Consider the following 19,936-nt stretch of genomic DNA (forward strand, 5'->3'; position numbering starts at 1 on the left):
CAAGGTGTGTGTGCAGTTTCCAACTTGGGACTGTTCTGATTAGTACAGCTAAGAACGTTCCAATAGGTGTCTGTTAGGTATACATTGGCATTTTTTTAAAAGATACATTTATTTATGCATACAGAACCGGGGTACAGGCCAGAGATGCAGGGGCGGTGAGAGGATTCACCAGAGACAGAGTGGGGAGCAGAACAGGCAGATCAACGAAGCACACCGCTGAGGGGAGCAGTGGGTAGGTCAGGAGAGGTCTGTTGAGCCATGTGGGTCACCTCCAGGGTAGGGATGAACTCATGCTGAAGTGGCTTTAGATTCTTGGTGCTTAGATTCCCGCTGCGCCACCAGGGAGGGCCTACATTGGCATGTCTGAGGACTCAATCCTGTTTAAATGTCACTGAGAAGAATTCAAAAGAGAAGGTGTGAAGCTACAGGAGAGAGAAAAAGGAGAGAGAAATTGGTCCCTGGAGAAGTAGAAGGGGCTGGGGTCAGAAACAGGAGATGATTCTTCCATGGCAACAGGTGGGGAAGCGAGTCAGTAATGGGATGGAAGGGGACTCCTGGTGTGGACCTTTACCAGTCTACGTGGACTAGGAAGCAAGATCATCCTCTGAGATGTGAGCTGGAAGGTTCGGGGTAAGAGGCAAGGGAGATGGAGCAGGTCTGAGGTAGTCACAGTAGAGAGTGGTCAGCAGAGAGGTGGCCGGCTTCTGTAGCCAGCCTGGCAGCGCTCTGTGGGGCTGCACAGAGCAAGTCCTCCTGAGTCCCAGCAACCTGGCAACTGTTTCCAGGCCACAGTTCCCTGGCAGTCTGTGGCGCCACCTGCTGGGCAAGAGCCACATGCCGCCCAGGGTGTTCCCTTCACATACGCAGCTGCACCAGAAAAGCCCAGAGGGACCTATCCAGTGACCTCAGCCTGAGCCTTGACTCGCCCCTAGCTGAAGACCCCGGCTGGAGATCACACCAGCTCCTAGTCACACGCTGAGCCCTGATCTAAGTCACAAAATGTAACTAGCCCTAATTCAAACTCCACTGTCACCAGCGTGGGGACCCAAGGCTCCTCTGAAAGAAGGCGCATAGGGTATTCTGGGTCTCAGACCTGTGGTGAGGACCTTGGGACTGGGTGCTGAGCTGTGACACCCAACGCTGTGAGAGCCCCTTGGGCCCTGCTCCCTAAAAGGGCAGGCCCACATGCAGCCTCCTGGCCCTGTGCCCTGCCCAGACCTGTTCTAGATTCCACCACCTCCCTTCCCCAAGGCTGCCTCCACCTCCCACCCACCCGCGCTCAGCGCCTCCTGGGACTCAGCTGGGAAGGCTGGCTGGCTGGCAGGAGGGCATGGAACCCGCGGCAGGGCCTGTGCTCTACCAGAAACTGCAGCTCTGGGAACCAAACTTGGAATATGAGGAGGAGGAGGAGGAAGAGGAGCTGGCAGAGCCTCTTGTTCCCGATCCCTGGACATCTCAGGACTCCTCTGGGTGAGTCAAGAAGGGTCGTGGCTCTGCAGGTCTGAGGCTGGCTAGTTGCCCTCTCGGAGCCTTATAGGGAGCCAGACATCCCGGTCCTTGGCTCGGCTCTAGGAACTTTCGGGTCGAATGTGGGGAACATGGGACAGGGTCCCAGATCTGGCCTGTGCCACTCACCCCAAGGTCAGTGTGTCCGAAGGTACATCTGTACCAAATCAGCACTGAAGGTCTTTCTGTCAAAGGTTCCCAGGCCCCGCCCCCTGGTGCAAGAGGCACCTGCCAGGCAGGTTGGCTATTCCTGGCTGGGCTCTGCTCCTCAAGACTGTCAAGGCCCCTCAGGCCACCCCTCCCAGCTAAGTCAGCCCTGCCTCTCCGAGCTCCTCTCGGAGTCCCTCCCTAGCCAAGCCTTGGTTCTCCACGCTCTTCTCCATCTCTGTTATCTCCATCCATGCCAAGCACTCTGGGGAGGCCCTGTCGCCTTGGAAAGTTTAAAGGCTCCTCCTGCAATCCGAACCTTTGGGGAACTAGTCCCTGAATGCTCCTCAGGATTGTGGGTGTCCCCCTGTCCCCCTGGCTCAGGATGCAACTTTCTGCAGGAACGAGGTTGGTGGTCGGCCTGGGGCCTGGGCCCAACTAGTTGCTGCCCTGCTGCTGCTGGCCGTTGGCTTCTCCCTGGCTGTGACCCAACTTCAAGCCAGGGGCAGCTCTCCAGGAACCTCGGGCTCTGTAGCTCCACCACCCAGTGGGCACTCCCACCGCCTGGGCGTATACCACCACAGTGCCATCATCAGCCCTGCAGGTCAGTGCTGGAGCAGCTTGGGGGGAGGGGAAGGGCCAGGTAGCTGGTCCCAGTCCCCTCCCCAAGACAACCCCTTCCTTGCTGCAGCCACGTGCTCCCACCAGGGCCGAGAGCTGCTTGCTGCAGGAGGCAACGTCGTGGACGCCGGAGTTGGAGCAGCCTTGTGTCTGGCAGTGGTGCATCCTCACGCCACAGGGCTAGGTCAGTGACCCATGACCCTAGACAGCAACCTAAGCGCAGGCCTGGTCAATGACCAGAATGTGGAGAGTGGCCCTGACCTCAAGGCTGAGGACCCCACGCTTTGAGCAATAGCCCCAACCCTAGGCTGCAACCCTTAATCCCAGGCCCATGTGATCTGGCCCCCAGGTCTGGTTACTGACCCAGGTCTCCAGGCCTCGTCAGTAGCTACAGCTCCCAGGCTAACACAGTGACCCTTCACCTAGTCTGCTGAAACCCCCTGACCCCAGTGTCCCTGACTCTGGTGCAACCCCTTTGTCTCCCTGCCAGGTGCCACGTTCTGGGGCCTCTTCCACAATGGCTCCTCGGGCAATTCAACTGCCCTGACGCCCGGCCCTGTGCAGACCCTAACCCCCAGCCTGGGGCTTCCCTCGGCTCTGCCTGCCCTGCGCTTGCTGCACACACGCTTCGGCCACCTGCCTTGGTCACGCCTGCTGGTGGGCCCCATCACACTGGCTCAAGAGGGCTTCGTGGTGGATGCATCCCTGGCTAGAGCGCTGGAAGCCCAGGGTACAGAGGGCCTCTGTCCATTTCTTTGCCATGCCGATGGGACACCACTGGGTCGCGGGGCCCGAGCCATCAACCAAAAACTGGCAGCCATGCTCCGCAGGGCCGCACGCACCCCCACACCAGAACTTGCAGGGGATGCTCTACTGAATCTGCTGGCCAAAGATTTGAAGTTGGAAAGACCCTTGGCAGAGCCCATGCCCACACTGGAGCCAGCACTGCAGTTACATGTGCCCCAGGGCGTCCTGTACACCACGCCCAGCCCCTCAGCTGGCCCAGAACTGCTGACACTGCTGGAGGCAGCCCTACACTCAGGAGGGCCCAGCCCTGACTCCTGCTTACCACAAGCTCCTGAGCCCCCTGGCAGCAGTGTCCTGGCCACTGTGGACAGCAGTGGCTCTGTGCTCCTTCTCACCTCCTCACTGAACAGCTCCTTTGGCTCTAGACACCTATCCCCAAGCACTGGGGTTCTGCTCAGCAACCTGGTAGCCAAGTCTGCGACTAGTGCCTGGGCCTACCCCCTCATTCTTCGTGACAGCCTGGATGACACAGAGGCTGATGTGTTTGGGCTTGTGGCTGCTGGGAGCTCTGCAGTGGCCAGCATCATGACTCATACCTTTCTCAGCCACTTGGCTGCACCCCAAGCTGAGGTCCAGCACCAGCACGAACACCAGCACCTGCAAGGACCAACAGGAAACACCAGCACCTGTGGCCAGGGAACCCTGCTCCAGGTGTCAGCCCATGCAGAGCACGCCCATGTCTCCAGTATCCCCAAAGACTGCTGCTCCTTCCAGGGGTTCTAAGGTGGGGGAGTATCTGTCAGGGGAGTCTCAAGCCTTGCAGGCAGGCCCAGAGCAGGCCCGGCAGTGATGTCGCATATAAACAGTGCGCAAGGGTATGTGCTCACCAGTGGCTCTGGCTTTCAACCTCTGACCTGGTCAGTTGCATGGACTCTGGCTCCCTACCCTCCCCCCCCCCCAAGGGACTGAGAATGGGGAGGAAGGAACTCCAGGGCCTGGGCCAGCCCTGAGTTCAGCTGGAACACCTGGATGACCAGGTAGAAGGCTAAGCCCCTGCCTTGGCTCTGGGTTCCAAGTGGCAGGACAGGCAGGGCTTGGGGTATGGCTGGCAGCTCCATCCTTCATCCTTCCCTCCAGGCTGATTTCCCTCTGCTGATCTGCCTCATATGGGCTAGACTAAATAAAGATCCAATCTTCTGGATGCCATTCCTGCTTCTTGGTTATTTTTTTGTGAGACTTTGCAGCTGGTGTCAGGGTGTCCCCCAAGCACAGCATAGGAGACCCAGCTCCCCTCCATACTTCCCCATTCACTTTCTGCTTCCTGAGGCTCTGTTTAGGAGATAAACCCCCTAGTCACTCTCTAAAATAGACTACAAGGCATAAGAGGTTGAAAGAAAAGGAGGTTCCCCAGGGGCCAGGGCATGGGTGCTGGGTCCTCGTGTGTGGAATTTAAAAGCCAGGGTTGGCTTGACCTGCCCCTTGCAGAGGGCTGGGTCACCAGGGATACAACCCTCCAGAGGCAAGTTCTCAAGCCAAGAAGCTGGCCCAGCCCCACACTGGCACCTTGCAAAAGGTACCTGATTGTAATAGAACTCTGGGCCCCATCTTTTACTATTGCAAAAAATATCAGATTTAATGGAACTCTTGATCCACTACCTCCACCATCCCTCCAACACTCCCCAGCCCGGTAAATGGTACCACAGTGTACCCAGTTACTTTAGCCCCAAACCTAGCAACCCCTCTTTCTTCCTCTCCCCCAGGGGCATCCCTCACAGGTGCACGAGCCCCAATCTGGCTTGTCCTCAGTCACCTGTCCAACCCACCGTTACCTCCGAATGGCCTTCCCCGTTCCTCCTTTGCACTCCCACAGTCCATTCTCCACACGGCAGTCAGAAAAGGCGGCCCAGGTTTTCCCCTGCAAAAAACCCGTAGTGACTTCCCATCACACGAATATTAAAATCCAAACTTCAGACTGTCGCTAGGAAGAGCAGAAGCGGCCCTGCGCCGGGCCCCTCCCCGAGGCCCCGCCTCCCGGGGCCCCGCCCCCAGAGGCCACGCCCCCTGTCAGCCCCACACAGGGCGCCTGCGCGCCTGCGCCGCGACCTGACCTGGAAGAGGCCGTCTTCGGAGCCCACGTGTCTGTGGAGCATGGCGGAGATGGAGAGCCCCGACCCCTCGGAGCCCCTGGCTCCCCGAGCGGAGGCGAAAACCAGCGGCGGGCCTGCCGATCGCCATGACCTGCTGAAACACAGCCGCGAGTTCTTGGACTTCTTCTGGGACATCGCGAAGCCACAGCAAGAGACGCGACTTGAGGCCACGGAGAAGCTGCTGGAGTATCTGCGCACCAAGCCGGAGGTAGGGTGGCGGGCCCTGGGGTGGCGGCTGGCGTGATCCGGCCGAGATGCGGCGGCGGGCCGCAAGGGTTGGGGCTCGGAGCATGTGGTCGTTCACCTGAATGGCCTGGTGAGCCCGGACCGAAGAACTGAGGTGGGCGGGAGCCCGACGATCCTTCTCAGTGTTAACTGGTGGGGTTGGGTGCGCTTGGTTCCGCAGGGATCCGAGATGAAGTACGCCCTGAAGCGCCTAATCACTGGGCTGGGGGTCGGGCGAGAAACGGCCCGGCCCTGCTACAGTCTGGCCCTGGCTCAGGTGAGGTGGCACAGGTGGTCCCTGGAAGGGCCCCAGCCGTACTGGTCATAATGTTGGGGGGCGAGGACAGATGTCTCAGCTGCAGGGCAAGGGGCTGAGGACTGGGGAAAGCTGGGGTCGAGGGGGGGGGGGAAACGTTGATACCTGATCTGATGGTTGCCCACCTTACAAGGAGGTAGAGAATCCCAGACTGAGAGGTTGGGAAAGTTTTCTCTCTGGTACTTGAATTTACCAGCCTCTTACTGGTAATAATCTTTGGAGTCAGCTCCCTTACTGATGGGACGTTCAGTTGAACACGCAGCTCATCACAGGCCATGTCTAAAGAGATGGGACAACTGCAAGGCGAGAAAGATCTAGTTCTTTAGGATCAGCCTTGGTCCAACTCAGAGCACAGTGTGGGCTAGTATCTGAGAATCTCAGCTGAGCAGTTATTTGGGCACAGAACTTCCTTTCTGAACCCCGAGTGGATGTGGGGCGGGGAGACAAGACCCCCGCTTGGGCAGCAGGTCCATCATCACCACTGCCCAGAGGCTGGTGAGCAGTGCCAGGGTAGCGGGAACCCAAGGTTTCTTGGCAGAAGCTGAAGGGAGAGAGGGGGTAGGGAGGTTGAGTTGTGCCCCTGATACCCTGTCTCTCTTCTCCCTCAACTCCTGGCAGCTGTTACAGTCTTTTGAAGATATCCCCCTAGGCAGCATCTTGGAGCAGATACAAGAGAAGTATGATGTGCAGAAGGTGAAGAAGGTGAGAGTGGTGACCCTGGGGAGTGGAGAGGCAGGGGGGAGTGCCCTGGGCCCTTCTCACGGTGCCTGGCATCCTTTTCTAGGCAATGATAAGACCTGCTCTCTTTGCAAACCTGTTTGGGGTGCTAGCACTCTTCCAGTCAGGCAGACTGGTGAAGGTAAGAGCTTTAGGGGTACACAGGGTTTGGGGACAGGCGTGGGAATGGGAGGCACATGCCCTACTCTGTCTCTCTGTGGGTACCAGGACCAGGAGGCGCTGATGAAATCAGTGAAGCTGCTGCAAGCCTTGGGCCAGCACTCCAACCACTTGCAGGAGCAACCCCAGAAGGCCCTGGTGGACATCCTCTCCGAGGTATGGGCTCACCTGCTATGGGGCCTCTGGCTGTGCTTCTTGTTACATAAATGTGGGGACCGAGCAGCTTCATGTTCTAGAGCAGCACTGTCCCTCAGAACTATATAAGCCAGCTTCGGCGATACTGTGGGTTGGGTTGCAGGCCAGCACGATAAAACTAGCCACGTGAACTTTTTTGGTTCACCAGTACGGAGATGTTTGAGTGGTGTGTAGTCTGTTAATGTCATGGCTGCTAATGCAGTGGCTGCTGTCTAATGGAAGCCAATGTGTGTGCCTTACGTAAAAATATTTCATTGCTAAAAATGCTAACCATCACAAGAGCCCTCAGCCCTGTCGGGGCCACCACTGCTCAACTTGGATATGGAGGTAGGCTGAGGGGGGCTGACCAGGCCCTGTCCCCTGCTGATAGAGGGTTTTATAAAAATGCAGAGTGCGTGGCACAGCAGAGTGAAGGGCAGTAAAAAAGATGTCCATCCATCAGTATGTAACTTGCCATTTCTTACTAACTGCATTTAAAAGGCAAAAGAAGCATAACTTAGTAACTAGTATCTAAAATATTGTTGAAGAATGGAGTTAGTGGAAAAGTTGTCAAATAGTTTATTTTCTGCATGTGTGAAAGCTCGCAAGTCCAGTGTGTGTTTGCATTTAGAGCCCGCCTCCATCCCGATTAGCCACACTGCAAGTGTGGGTGGCCAGTGCTGCCGTATTAGACACTGCAGTTCTCGAAAAGTACCTGGCGTGCGGGAAGCATATTAAACGTGTTTACCATTGTGATTTGGGGCAGACGTCCCTGTCGGGGCCACCACTGCTCAACTTGGATATGGAGGTAGACTGAGGGGAGCTGACCAGGCCCTGTCCCCGGAGCCAGAAGGACCTGAATTTGAATCCCAGCTCTCAGGACTCTTTGTATAAGAAATAACTAATCCTCTAGAAAACCCTGGAAAGGAATGACTAAAAGAGTAGTTCCTAGTCAGTGGGATGAGTGTTCCTCGCACTTGGGGGCTGAGTTTTTTAACAAGTGCTCGCTCCCACCTAGCCAGGGGGGTTGACTGTCCTACCTCACACCGGCGCTGCTGGGGGCTCATAGGAGTCTGGTGAGTGGAATGCAGCCCAGAAGGAGTCACATTGCAGAAGATCCTGCAGAAGATCCTCACCCTGTCTCCCCACCCAGGCCCCAGAAGCCACGTTGCAGAAGATCCTGCCCAGTGTCCTTAAGGCCGACTTGGATTGGGTGCTTGGCTCCCCCGAGCATCTGGAGCTCTTCCTCTTGGCCCAGCGGAAGGTGCCCGCAAGGCTGGAGAAGCTGATGGGCCCGGTCAACCTGTTCTCGCCTGAGAACGTCCCCAGGTTGGAGGGAGGTGACGGGCTGGCTCTTCTGGGAACACAATGCTGCATCTGGCCATCCACAGATTGGCAGTAGCCCCTGGGTATCCCTGCAGCCCGCCCGGCCCGCTAGGCCTCATGTGCTAGGTGGCTGCCCCATGAGCCCCCTGCACCTCCCCCCCAGACTGGTGAACGTGCTGAAGATGGCTGCCACCTATGTGAAGAAGGAGCACAAGTTGCCCGCCTTGGCTCTGGACCTGCTCCGCCTGGCGCTTCAAGAGGACGCGTTCCCTCGGTTCTGGAAGGAAGTGGTGGAGCAAGGGCTACTGAAGAAACAGCAGTGGCCAACCAGGTACACGGTGCTTGTCCTCTCTCACGCATCTGATACATGGAGATGGGCCTGTGATCCTGGGGGTCACCCACAGGAACGAGGCCTCTGACCAGGCCCTGTCCCAACCCCCTTAGCTTCATGTGCTTCCGCCTGCTGGGCGCCGCCTTGCCCCTGCTGTCCAAGGAGCAGCTGCAGCTGGTGATGCGGGGAGATGTGATCCGACTTTTTGGGGAGCATATGGTCACTGGTAAGGTGGGTACCGCCAGGGTGAGGCAGCAGACCTGTTTCCTAGGAAGGAAGGCAGGCTGCCTCGGGGATCAGCCAAGTTCTGGAGAAGAGGGCTGCTCTGTATTGCTGGCTGGGATGGGCAGGCACCGCTGCTGGAGGACAGGTGGATGTCCAGGTCCACCCGCCCTCTGGGTGACTGGCCTGTCTGAGTCTCCCCACCTCGTCCATCCTCTCTGAAAGGAGCTTTGGCAAAGCCTGCCTTTCTGCCCACGGGCCCCTCGGCAGAGGCACGTCCACCTGGCGGTGTGTCCAGCCTCCCTCCCTCGCCCGGGCCAGTGTTACTTCTAGGGGTGTAGTCACGACCAGTGTTGTGAGCACTGTCCCTGCGCCCCACCCTAGGCTAAGTGCTGGTCACAGGAATCAAGGGTGGTTAAAGCACAGAACCTGGGTTCCAGCCCTGACTCCACCTGCAGGTCGCGTCCCTTCCCGAGCTTGCGCCTCTCTGTGAGTCGGGAGCAGTGCCCGCCCGGCGTTGCTGTGAGGGTACCCTGCCATCCACCCAGCTCATGAAGCAGCACCAGCCTGCAGGAAGGGCTGCCGGGTCAGCCCTCTCACCCGCTCGTTTCGCCTTCCCGCTGGCCGCCGCGAGCCGTCATTCCCCTTGTAGATGAGGGATAGGCAGAAAGTCCTGCGTGGAGGTCAAGAGTAGGGGCGCAATATTTGTTGCCATACAGAAACAGGTAGCAAGCGACCTGGCATGTGAGAGGTTTAGGTTCTGAAGCCCAGGGTAGCCCAGGCTGGACTGAGCCACCACCCTGCCTGCCTGCAGCCTAGAAAAGAGCCTGGCCTCGTCCAGCTGGATGTCAGAAGGAAGGTCTTCCAGCAGCGTGGCAGCGGGAGGGCCCCTCTGGTGCGAGATAGAACCACTGGGGCAGCAGGTGGCGGGGGAGGACTAACCGCCTAGGCCTCGCTTCAACCTGTGGGGCTGTTGGACCCTCTGGACTAGTGACCCCAGCACCACACCCTCCTCTTGCAGTTGCCAAACAAGTCCAAGTTCGGTGCCGAGATGAATGAGTACGTGAGTGCCTTCCTGCAAGGCTGTCCGGATGACCCCGAGCGCCAGCTGGCCGCAGTGGTGGCCTTCACGTCCGTCACCAACCAGGGCCTCCCTGTCATGCCCACCTACTGGCGCGTGGTGCAGTTCCTGAGTGCCCCTGCCCTCAGGGGCTATGTGGCATGGCTGCGGGACATGTTTCTGCAGCCTGATCTGGACTCCTTGGTGGACTTCAGCACCAACAATCAGAAGAAGACCCAGGACGCTTCCCTGCACAGGTGATTGGGGAGCAGGCTCAGGACCTCAGGGGCCGGCTTTCTGGGCCTGCGAGACTAAGGCCCTGACTTCCCGGTTTTCATGGTTCCAAACCAGGGTGGGAGTGGAGGGCCGGCGGGTGGGAGGAGCCATAACTGCCGAAGAAGGCCTGTTGGCTCGGGCGCGGGTCCCACTAGTGAGAAGGGGCGAGGAGATCCTGCTTGTCCTGTCTCCAGGATGAGGCAGTGGAGGATGTTTTTGCCCCCTTGAAATGACTTCTACCACCCCCAGGCCCGCGCGAGTGGTGTTCCGGCTCCAGAAGTGGATTATCTTTCGCCTGGTCAGCATCGTGGACAATTTGCACTCAGAGAAGGAAGAGGCCTTAATTGAGGAGGTGGCCAGGTGTGAGCCATGCTGAAGCCCCAACTCCTTCGGGGTGGGATGGCCAAAAAAATTGAGCTTCTTGCCCAGCCCGCCTTCGGGTCCCCCAAGCCAGAAGCCGTCAGATCAAGCCATCGGTAGGGAGCAGACGAGCGGGCCCCCCCCAGGCTGGGGCCACGCCTTTGCAGGGAAGCCTTTGCTTAGCACAGCCTCGTCGCGGGCCCAACATGGGGAGCCGTCTTGGTACCAGCAGAGTTGTGGCCACCGAGACCACACAGCCGCAAATCAATCTTGTTCCGAGGGTGGGTGGGTGGGGGACTGATTCTCCCTGCCCGGTTTGTGCCCAGCTGTACGCAGCTGGGGGTCCAGCCCTGAGCAGCGTAGTGTCCTTTGCCTCTCATCATCACCAGAGTGCTTCCCTCCTCCTGGCACCAGACCCTCAGTGATACTACCCAAGGAGGGTAGAGAGCTGGCACTGATGAGGCGATGCTGGGTCTTCTCCCTCCCACTCCAGGTTTTGTTTTTTCCACTCGTTCTTCGAAACAAAGAAGCCCGTGTCCCAGATCCCAGAGACTGAACATCAGTTCTCCTTCCCTTTGGAGAGCCAGACCCGAGAGGTGGTTAGCAGTGCCTTCTTCAGGTGGGCGCGGCACTTCGGGAGCGGGCTGAGGGTGGCCGAGCAGGTTGGGCCACGGAGCAGCGTCTGCTCCCCACCGCTAAACTGGGTGAAGCTGCAGAGGCCCCGTGAGTTCCGGGGCTGGAGGTGGCAGTGGCAGTGGGGGTCCACGGGGCACTGGCCCAGCTCATGACCCCCACCCCCACCTTTCCCCAGCCTGCTGCAGACCCTCAGCACACAGTCCAGGCAGACGCCAGACCAGACCCAGGACAGGAGGCCCTGGACCTACCGCCTGGCACAGTTTGCAGACCTGCTGTTGAACCACAGCCGCAACGTGACCGCCCTGACACCCTTCACTAAGCCGCAGCGCGAGGCCTGGGACCGGTGAGGGGATTTCCAGAAAATGGGGGGGGCGCTCCAGGGCCTACCGCTGGCAGCAGTGACCTAAGAACATGCCCATCTCACCACAGGATGCTGCAGACGCTTAAGGAACTGGAGGCCCGCTCCTCGGAGGCCAAGGCCAGGGCCACTGCCTTCCAGCACCTCCTACTCCTGGTGGGCATCCACCTCTTCAAGGTACGGCAGCCTGCCAGGGCGGGGTTGTGGGCCTGGGATCTGAGTGTGAGAGGCTTCCCTCCGAGGCTTGCGGGGCCTGGGGTAGCCAAGGAAGCCTTGGAGAGGAGGAATTGCCGGGTTCCTAAGCGAACTGGTCCCAGGTGGAATTACAGCTGAAGAAAAAGTCACTCCATCCACAGTGCAGCCTAACCCAGGCCCTGAGCTAGATTCAGACCACGGAGCGCAGGTCAGGGTGTGTCAGGCCCCTGGGGAAGAGGGGCCGGAGAACGAGGGGTAAAGGTGGCCAGGGCCTTGCGCTTCATTCTCCCACCCTGGCCTGAGCCTTGGCCCGGCTCTGCACGTGCACGATGCCACCATGGGTCATGCAGGGTGGTCTCAGGAAACTCCAGCGCACTGGTTGGTGACGGGAGCCTGGGCTTATCCCCGGCAGATTGGGTTTGAGCTGGCTTAGATTTAATGGGTTAAGTTAAATAAAACCAGGGATTTTTTCAGTTTTTTCTCTGTATCATCAAGCCAGATGTGTAGAGAGTAATCTAGAAATTTACGTCGAGAGGCAGGACGTAAATTGGCTTCTGTGAAGCAGCTTTGCCGGGCTCCCTCCGCTCTGGATACCCAGGGAGGAGTAGGGCTCTGGTTTTCCTGGGCGCTCTCCCAGCCTGATGCCATGAGCTGTCGGGCTGCCCTGGGACCCAGCCGGGGGTCCTGCTTTCAGGACTGCAGGGTGACACTGGAGGGTGGAGTGTTCCAGGCCTCTGATTGCCACTGTTCCTAACTGGCCGGCCACTCCCCTGATCTCTGCCCACAGTCCCCTGAGGAGAGCTGTGACCTCCTCAGCGACATCCAGACCTGCATCAAGAAGAGCCTGGGGGAAAACGCCCGCCAGACCCGCTCCAAGGCCACCAGTGGGTTACTGCCCGGGGGGGAGGTGTGGGTAGGACACCCTGCCGCAGCAGGACCCCAGGATGGGGGTTGCTGCCGTGCTGGGCTCAGCCTTCTCCCTGCTTGCAGACACCCAGGAGCCACCATGGGTGGAGGTGCTGGTGGAGATCCTGCTGGCCCTGCTGGCCCAGCCCAGCCACCTGATACGCCAAGTGGCCCGGACCATGTTCACCCACATCTGCTCCCATCTGACTCTGCGTGGCCTGCAGCTAATCCTGGATGTAAGTTTGGGGACCATGGAGGGGCGAATCCCAGGGTGGTGGGTATTCTCCAGGCCCAGGTCCGCTAGCCAGCCCCATGAACCCCTTGGCCCCTTGCTGTCATCTGCATAATGGGGGTGGGGGCAGCCTTCCTCAAACTCCGCTGCTGTGCAGAGCAGGCCTGTTGCAGGTGAGGCCAGAGCAGGAGGGAGAATTCGTCAGGTGACCGAGGAGGCGCCGGCCCGTGCTCTGGAGGGCATGGCCTGTGGCCAAGAGTGGATGGGACATGGTCGGGGGAGGCAGGTAGGGAGGACCCATGGTCTAAGGAGGACAAAGGGACCGCGCCAGCAGATGAGTCACTGTCTGGGAATCTCCCACAGGTGCTGAACCCCGAGAAGAACCAGGGAGAGGATGGGGATGATAACGTGGTGGTCACAGATGATTCCAGGCAACCAAAGGGCATAGAGGTACTGGCCGGTAAGGGGCAGGGCAGGGTGGACAGACACTCGGTGGCAAGGGGGCGGTGACACGCCTGCCACCCTCAGGACCTGAGTGAGGACAGCGAGGACGACGAAAAAGCAGAGAGTGAAAAGGAGAGTGACGAGGAGGAGAGTGACGAGGAGGACTTGGATGGGGACGTGGACGAGGGCTTCCGGGAGCAGCTGATGGCGGTGCTGCAGTCGGGAAAGGCGCTGGTGAGTCGGGCTGGGGAGGGCTCCCACGCCTGTCTGCGCCAGCCCGTGAGGCCAGGCGGCTCACTGCCCCTCTGCGCCCCAGGGAGGAGAGGACAGTGAGGCAGAGGAGGAGCTGGACGACGAGGCTATGATGGCCCTGGACCAGAGCCTCTCAAGCCTCTTCGCCGAGCAGAAGCTGCGCATCCAGGCCCGGAAGGACGAGAAGAGCAAGCTGCAGAAGGAGAAGGTGCTCCGGCGGGACTTCCAGATCCGGGTGAGCCTGGAGACCGCCCAGCCAGCAGCCGCCTCCCACCCTGCCACCTCCCTCTGCGCGAGCGCATGCCTACCTGAGCCCACCTGTCCCGGCCACAGGTCCTGGACCTGGTCGAGGTGCTCGTGAACAAGCAGCCGGAGAACCCCTTGGTCCTGGAGCTGCTCGAGCCGCTGCTGGGCATCATCCAGCGCAGCATGCGCACCAGCAGCACGCAGCAGGAGCAGGACCTCCTGCGCAAGACCGCCCGGATCTTCACGTGAGCGCGGCGCCCCGCCTGACGCCCCGAGGCGTCCAGCGGCTTTGGGGGCTCCCAGCGAGACGGGGTGGAAACCAGGGTCCCAGGGAGAGCCCACTGGGCTCCACAGGCTCACTGCTCCACGACAGGGTCCCACGTCCTGCCCTGACTCACACGAGCCCCCGAGTCTTGGACCGCTTTCCAGCGCCAGGCCCATCGCCGCCTGGACCACGGCAGCCTGGAAGCCAGAGCAGTCACCCGGCAGTGGGGTGGTAGGGCTGTGGTGGGGGGCTGGGTAGAACAGGACACTTCGGTCTTGCGGCACCTGGGAGGGCTCCACCAGAGTTTCAGTGACGCTGGGAGCTCTGGGCTTCATCAGGCTGGCGGCCACGAGTAGGCAGGAAGGAGAATTCGGGGGGTCCCCTCAGACACGACTGGGCATGAGAGGCCTGTGAGCCCCACCCTGGCAGTGGTGGGGAGACCTGCGATATTTGCAGTAAGAGTGTGGCTAGGGGTGTAGCAGGCGTCGTGGGGAGATCACACAGGTGCAGAACAGGCAGACCTGCCTTCCAGAGCCGCCTTCCAGACGGTCGGGGGTCTCAAGTGCTAGGTATGCAGCATAAAGGGTATGAGGGGTAGTGCGCCCCCAGCTCTTCTCCCATATCAGCCCTATACCTTGTTTTTCTCCCACCGGCATATTGAGGCTGCTGAGTGTCCTTCCTTGTCCCCATCCTGATCCTGCCTTGCAGAGGGCGTGAAAGCCAGTGTCCCGTGAGAGACAGTTGTGGACCGTGTGAAGGGACTTGGCCTGTGGTTCGGCCTTAGTCAGTTTCCTCTTTTTCTCCAGTTGTCTGATTCCCCACCGCGACGTGGGGCACCCATCCCCTCTCTGAGAGTGGACACTGCTTGGCGGGGAACGGGTGGCGGGAACATCAAGACCAGCTCTGCCCCTTATGCTCCACAGGCACAACCTGTGCCGCTCCCGGCATTACTGCCACGGCGTGAGCAACCAGGAGGTGCTGTACCCCCAGGTGGAGAGGCTGGTGCAGCAGGCCAGCCGCCAGGCTGACTCCTCCATCTCCCTCTACTACTTCAATGCCTCGCTCTACTTGCTCCGGGTCTTGAAGGGCAACACCATCCGCAAGACCCAGAAGAAGGAGAAAGCCGGCACGGACGCCAGCTCCAAGCCCCAGGGCGTGGAGGTGAGCAGGCTCAGCCTGGGGCCAGCCACCCCAGATTCCTCGGGACCCAACTTTCAGCCGTGGGGTGCCGCCCCGGCTCTGCCCTGCCCACACTCCTCCCTGCATCACACCTCTCTCACTGACCCAGACTGACTGTGGCTTGGATCTGAGCCTCGTGACCGCCATCTACTCATCAGCTCTGAGCTCCTTCCTGACCAAGCGCAACAGCCCGCTCACCGCCCCCATGTTCCTCAGCCTCTTCGCCCGGCACCCGGTAAGTGGGTGGGCTGGCACTAGCCCGTGGGCCCTGGTTGAGCCCAGTGCCCCTCACAGCCATCATTCCCTCCCTAGGTGCTTTGTAAGACCCTGCTCCCTGTCATAATCCAGTGTGTGACAGGCTCGGTCCGGCCCCGCCACCAGGTAAGGGACTCCAGCCCCCAGCCCCGGGGTTCTGGGTTACCCACCTGGCTCATTGCAGGGTGGGGATCCGAGGCCCAGGAGTGGCGCTCTGTGAGGGTGAGGTGTGCGGGCCAACCCCGCTCCTCTAACCCTGACCGCTGGCGCATGCTCTGTCAGGGAAAGACTGTCCTCTGTTCCCTCTGGCCTGGCCAGCGCCTGCCACATGTAAGCACCGAGCACCTGCACAGATGCGCAGGCAGCCTGAACCCCATAGCCACCCCGTCCGTGAGGCCTGAGCTGGGCTGCTTGGAGCTGGCACTCTGGCCTTGCTGATGGGCAGGCTGCGGGGTGGGGGAGGAGGTGGGAAGGAGGGGGCAAGTGGCCAAAAGATGGCACCGAGCTAGCAAGGCCAGGAACTCCGAGTGCCACACCGGTCCGTGGGAGCCCTAGCTGCCTCCCAGGCCTCAGTTCCCCACCTGCTGATGGCTGGGCCCAGAGTGCCAGGTCCCCATGAGGCTGCCCAGGCCTGAGCCCGGCTTGTGAGGCTCCTGGTGACCACATTTCCCCCACTCCAGGCCCAGGCCTGCCTGCTGCTGCAGAAGACCCTGCCCATGAAGGAGCTAAGACTGTGCTTTGAGGACTCCAAGTGGGAGCAGCTGATCAGCCAGATCCTGGCGAAGGTCACTGAGGTACCAGCACAGACCTCCCCTTTCCACACCCCCATCCGGAGCGGTTCCAAGGAACTGAGGGCTGAAGATTACTGAAATCCTGAGCCTCGGCTGGCTTTGGGGTCCCCCAGGGGCATGTAGGCTGTAAGGCTTGGGGCAGCTCTTCGAGGTGCCTCAGCCGCACCCCTAACCCCTCAGAACCTGCGGGTGCTCGGGAAGGCACAGAGCAAGACGGAGCTTCAGAAGGAGCTGACCTCTCTGGGGCTGCTCAACACTCTCCTCAGGACTGTTAACCAGCAGGTGAGCCCGGGGCTCCAGAGCTCGTTGGGCTGGACAGGGGGTGCTGTGCAAGCAGAGGAGCCAGGCTTGGGGGGTGAGGAGGGCTGTGGGGAAGGTTCTGGGTGCCAGGGTCAGGGATCTGGACTTTTTGTTTGTCGGTTTCATTGGAAAGCCATGATGAAAGCAGCTGGCTTGGAAGGGGAGAGAGCCACGCCTGCCTGGCTGGGGAGAAGGGGAACCCCAGGGGATGTTAGTGCTGTGATCCAGGCAGACAGCTGAGAGGGAGCGGGGAGGGCTGGAGAAGGCTCCGGGCGGACAGTTATTAGGAGGGAGCCCAGGTGTCTGGGGGAGCAGTCACTGAGAGCAGGTAGGGCATGCAGGCTGTAAGGTGCTGGGGGACTCGGGTGGTGGTCAGGAGGCTGTAGAGCCCAGTGCCCCAAACTTGGGAGTCTGTAGTGCAGATGCTGCGCGGAGTCCAGGTGCAGGCAAGCTTGCCGAGGGGGTGCTAGAGGAAGGAGGGGGGCCTGCAGAACATGCAGACCATCGGAGTGACAGGAGGAGGTCGGGGGTGAGCAGTGTCCTGGAAGCCAGTGGTGCCAGGAAGGCCCCTTCAGTAAGGCAGAGGGAAATGGCATAAAGGACTTGGATGTGTGCTGGGGTCATCCCTCAAGGGTGAGCGGACTGGACCACTGAGGGGAAGACTGGGAGGGGCTGAGGAAGTGGAGACCAGACCTCCACGCGTGGAAGCACAGGAGCATGGTTCCTGAGGGCTCTTACCCTCGAAGTGAGAAGCACGGGGGGGGGGGGGGGGGTGTACTGATAAAAAGGCATGCTGAGGACCCAGAAGAGGGGCTGCAGATCAAGAGCCTTCCTGCCCCTCCGCAGAAGCTGAGCACGGACCTGACCGGCATCCTGGGCGTGCTGCAGAGCCAACAGCCTGCCCTGCAGGAGCGGGAGCGCTCCTCGGGCGCCAGCCGCCTCTGCGACCTCTACTGGCAGGCCATGAAGACCCTGGGAGTCCAGTACGTGCCGGGAGGAGAGCCGGGAGGAGAGCCGCACCTTGGGCTGCAGGTGGCCGGGGCCTGCTGCTCACTCCATAGGGGCCTCAGTGTGGGGAAGGGGCCCTGGGCCCCCGGGGTCCTTCAGGACGGCGGAGTGGCCGTCATTGCTGCCTCTGCTGGCTTCTTTCTCACTTGCTCACTTTCTCCCAGGCGCCCCAAGTCAGAGAAGAAAGATGCCAAGGAAGTCCCCAGTGTGACCCAGAGCCCTGTTAGCATGAAGCGGAAGAAGAAGGGATTCTTGCCAGAAACCAAGAAGCGTAAGAAACGAAAGCCAGAGGGTGCTGTGCAAGAGGAAGGTTCCACGCAAGGCGAGGGTGCCAGTCCTGCAGCCACCGCTGGGGACCAGCCCCCCCGCACAGGCAAGAAGAAGAGGAAGAGGAACAAGATGAAGGCCAAGGCGTCCGGCCAGCCCCAGGTCAACGGAACACCTGCTGCCAAGAGTCCAGCCCCAGGCCCCCACGCCTTGAATCCCGGCACCCCCGCCAAGACCCCTAAGCCGCAGAAGAAGAAACAGAAGCTATCCCAGGTGAATGGGACCCCCTCGGTGTCCGTCACAGAGACTGCTGGCAAAAAGCAGCCTCAGAAGGATCTGCTACCCCAAAAGGAGGTCTCTGGCAAGTCACCCCTGTCCCCGCTGCCACGGAAAAAGGCCAGGTTGTCTTTGACCAACCGGAGCCCTAGTCTCCTTCAGGGTGGGGCCAAGAAAAAAGTGCAGCTGAAGAAGGGGAAGAAGTCCTGAACTTGGCCCTGCCCCCCGGCCCCTTCCCCGTCAGCCCTAGAGAACCTATTTTTTCACCATGATTTTAATAAACAAGCTGCTGTCCCTGCTGTACCTCTGGCACTGGGGGGAGCAGGTCTGCTGCCAGCCTGTGGGGGGTGCGCTGCCGAGCCCTTCTCGCTCGTGCCCAGGCTGGGCCTCCCTCTGCCAGCTGGCCTGTTTCTCAGCACAGAGCACAGGCCACTTAACCCGTGAGGGGCGAGGCCCTGGGCTCCCAGGTGGCATGGGCCAGTGTCTGGTGGCCTGGCACAGAGAGACACAGGCCAGTGCAAGCCTACCCACCCCCCCCCCCACACACACACCCCCACCCCCCATGCTTGCTGGTGCAGGTGTGGCCAGGTATGGCCGCGCCTCGTGACCCAGCCCCAGTCACTTTGCTGCAGGAGCCACGGGGCAAGATTTAAATAGGTTTATTTCTTCATTTACAAGAGGAATATATTTGGCTTCTCTCTTAAGACTCTGAGATTCACAATCAGCAGCTCTAAAAAATAAAGGAGCAGTTTGGCTTCCGGAAGGAAGAGGAGGCAACACTGGACCTGGTTCTTGTACAACAAGAAAACATTGCTGGGGCCCCAGTTGAGGCTGGGGCGGAAGTGGAGGCCACGAGGGTCTGAGGGGAGCCCACCCCTGTGTTTGGCCACTCAGGGTGCCCCAGCCTTGTTGGGGAGTAGGCATTCCACTAGCTTGCACGCCACTGAAGCCACGCCAGCCAGTAACTACGGCAGAGCATTGTCAAGCTGGCTCTTGGGGCCCCTGCTGACCACAGGGGCCCAGAGCCACCTTGATTCCAGCAAGTGCGGCGGTGTGTATGGAGCGGGGGAGTGGGCCCCTCCGAGGGGCCCGAGGAGTTGGCAGCTGCATTCTGATGTGGCTGTGAGCGAGGAGCCGTGTGGAAATGTGCATGGGCGCAGCAGCAGCCGGTGTGGGGTGGAGGGGCGCGGGCGTGGAGGCCTCTGCAGGGGCCTCGTCCACCAGACTACCCCCGGGACAGGAAACTCGGTGGATGACCGCTTCCCCTGGCAGCTGGAGCTCTGGCTGCAGCTCCACAGATTCTGGGAACCGTCCCCTGGGCCCTGCCCCTGGAAAAGGCCCAGCCTAGGGGCAGCAGTGTCTTCCTGACTTCTGGGGAAGGGGGGCTGTCAGGGAGAAGATGGCCGACAGAGGTGCTCCAGGGGGTCCAGAGGGCCCTGTGGATCTTCAGCCTGAGGGCACAGGTGGTATGTATGTAGCTGCCACCAGGGCCTTCACCCCTGGCGATGCCAACTCCCTGTCTTGGGGGGTGGCCCCCACCTGGGAGACCTCCAGGCTGAGAGCCAGCCCAGAGCAGGGGAGACGAGTCTTCTGAGTGATCTTCCGGGGACTGTGTCCCCAGCTCTGCCCGGTCAAGTCCAGCGTCCCCGAGGTTGGACACCCACCTGAACGGCTGTGGTGCCCACACACCAGCCTTCCAGGAATCCTCAGAACCTGAAGTGCCGCCCCGAGACCTGAGCCACCCCTTCTTGGTGCAGCCTGGGAGCCGTTGGGTCTTCAAAGCTGCGGACAATGTCTCGCCCAGCAACCTGCGTGGGCGAGTCCAGCCCCCTGGCTACACGGTCTGGGGACGGCAGGGTCCTGCCCAGGACCGCATACGCCAGTGACAGGGCCGGGTCTCCTGATGCACCAAGTGGTGACTGTCTTCTCCGAGGGCCCCAGGGGTTCTGCGTGCCAAGCCCAGAGCCGGGA

At 60.4% G+C, this 19,936-nt stretch overlaps 2 protein-coding genes across 4 annotated transcripts; both read left to right on the plus strand.

The window, feature by feature from the left end:
• Positions 1 to 1,330: 1,330 nt before the first annotated feature.
• GGT6 (gamma-glutamyltransferase 6) lies at positions 1,331 to 3,804 on the plus strand. Of its 2 annotated transcripts, XM_004684753.1 has the most exons (4): positions 1,331 to 1,470; positions 2,055 to 2,257; positions 2,345 to 2,458; positions 2,765 to 3,804. In XM_004684753.1, the coding sequence occupies exons 1-4, from the start codon at positions 1,331 to 1,333 to the stop codon at positions 3,802 to 3,804; spliced, it is 1,497 nt and encodes a 498-aa protein (XP_004684810.1). The 2 variants fall into 2 exon arrangements, with proteins under 2 accessions (XP_004684810.1, XP_004684811.1); XM_004684754.1 differs by lacking the exon at positions 2,345 to 2,458.
• A 1,357-nt stretch (positions 3,805 to 5,161) lies between these two features.
• MYBBP1A (MYB binding protein (P160) 1a) lies at positions 5,162 to 18,264 on the plus strand. Of its 2 annotated transcripts, none has more exons than XM_012726372.1 (26): positions 5,162 to 5,376; positions 5,575 to 5,670; positions 6,328 to 6,411; positions 6,494 to 6,568; positions 6,655 to 6,762; positions 7,934 to 8,109; positions 8,270 to 8,437; positions 8,551 to 8,668; positions 9,681 to 9,976; positions 10,245 to 10,355; positions 10,849 to 10,974; positions 11,167 to 11,334; positions 11,421 to 11,526; positions 12,332 to 12,428; positions 12,535 to 12,686; positions 13,046 to 13,132; positions 13,211 to 13,360; positions 13,443 to 13,613; positions 13,712 to 13,869; positions 14,813 to 15,050; positions 15,178 to 15,303; positions 15,381 to 15,449; positions 16,004 to 16,117; positions 16,295 to 16,396; positions 17,261 to 17,397; positions 17,587 to 18,264. In XM_012726372.1, exons 1-26 carry the CDS (start codon positions 5,170 to 5,172, stop codon positions 18,173 to 18,175), a joined length of 4,029 nt encoding a protein of 1,342 aa, XP_012581826.1. In that variant the 5' UTR covers positions 5,162 to 5,169; the 3' UTR covers positions 18,176 to 18,264. The 2 variants fall into 2 exon arrangements, with proteins under 2 accessions (XP_012581826.1, XP_012581827.1); XM_012726373.1 differs by having other exon boundaries at positions 17,261 to 17,446; positions 17,587 to 17,735.
• The last annotated feature ends 1,672 nt before the right edge of the window (positions 18,265 to 19,936 follow it).

This window comes from Condylura cristata, unplaced genomic scaffold (assembly GCF_000260355.1).
Source record: "Condylura cristata isolate star-nosed mole 26May11 unplaced genomic scaffold, ConCri1.0 scaffold00017, whole genome shotgun sequence".
NCBI lineage: Eukaryota > Metazoa > Chordata > Mammalia > Eulipotyphla > Talpidae > Condylura > Condylura cristata.

Excerpts from the sequence above, each read along its gene's own strand:
- GGT6 (XM_004684753.1), top strand. The coding sequence starts at position 1,331 with ATGGAACCCGCGGCAGGGCCTGTGCTCTACCAGAAACTGCAGCTCTGG. Across the intron at positions 1,471-2,054 it reads ACATCTCAGGACTCCTCTGG|GAACGAGGTTGGTGGTCGGC; the intron begins GTGAGTCAAGAA and ends AACTTTCTGCAG. Across the intron at positions 2,258-2,344 it reads TGCCATCATCAGCCCTGCAG|CCACGTGCTCCCACCAGGGC; the intron begins GTCAGTGCTGGA and ends TCCTTGCTGCAG.
- MYBBP1A (XM_012726372.1), top strand. The coding sequence starts at position 5,170 with ATGGCGGAGATGGAGAGCCCCGACCCCTCGGAGCCCCTGGCTCCCCGA. Across the intron at positions 15,450-16,003 it reads CGGTCCGGCCCCGCCACCAG|GCCCAGGCCTGCCTGCTGCT; the intron begins GTAAGGGACTCC and ends CCCCCACTCCAG. Across the intron at positions 16,118-16,294 it reads TCCTGGCGAAGGTCACTGAG|AACCTGCGGGTGCTCGGGAA; the intron begins GTACCAGCACAG and ends CTAACCCCTCAG.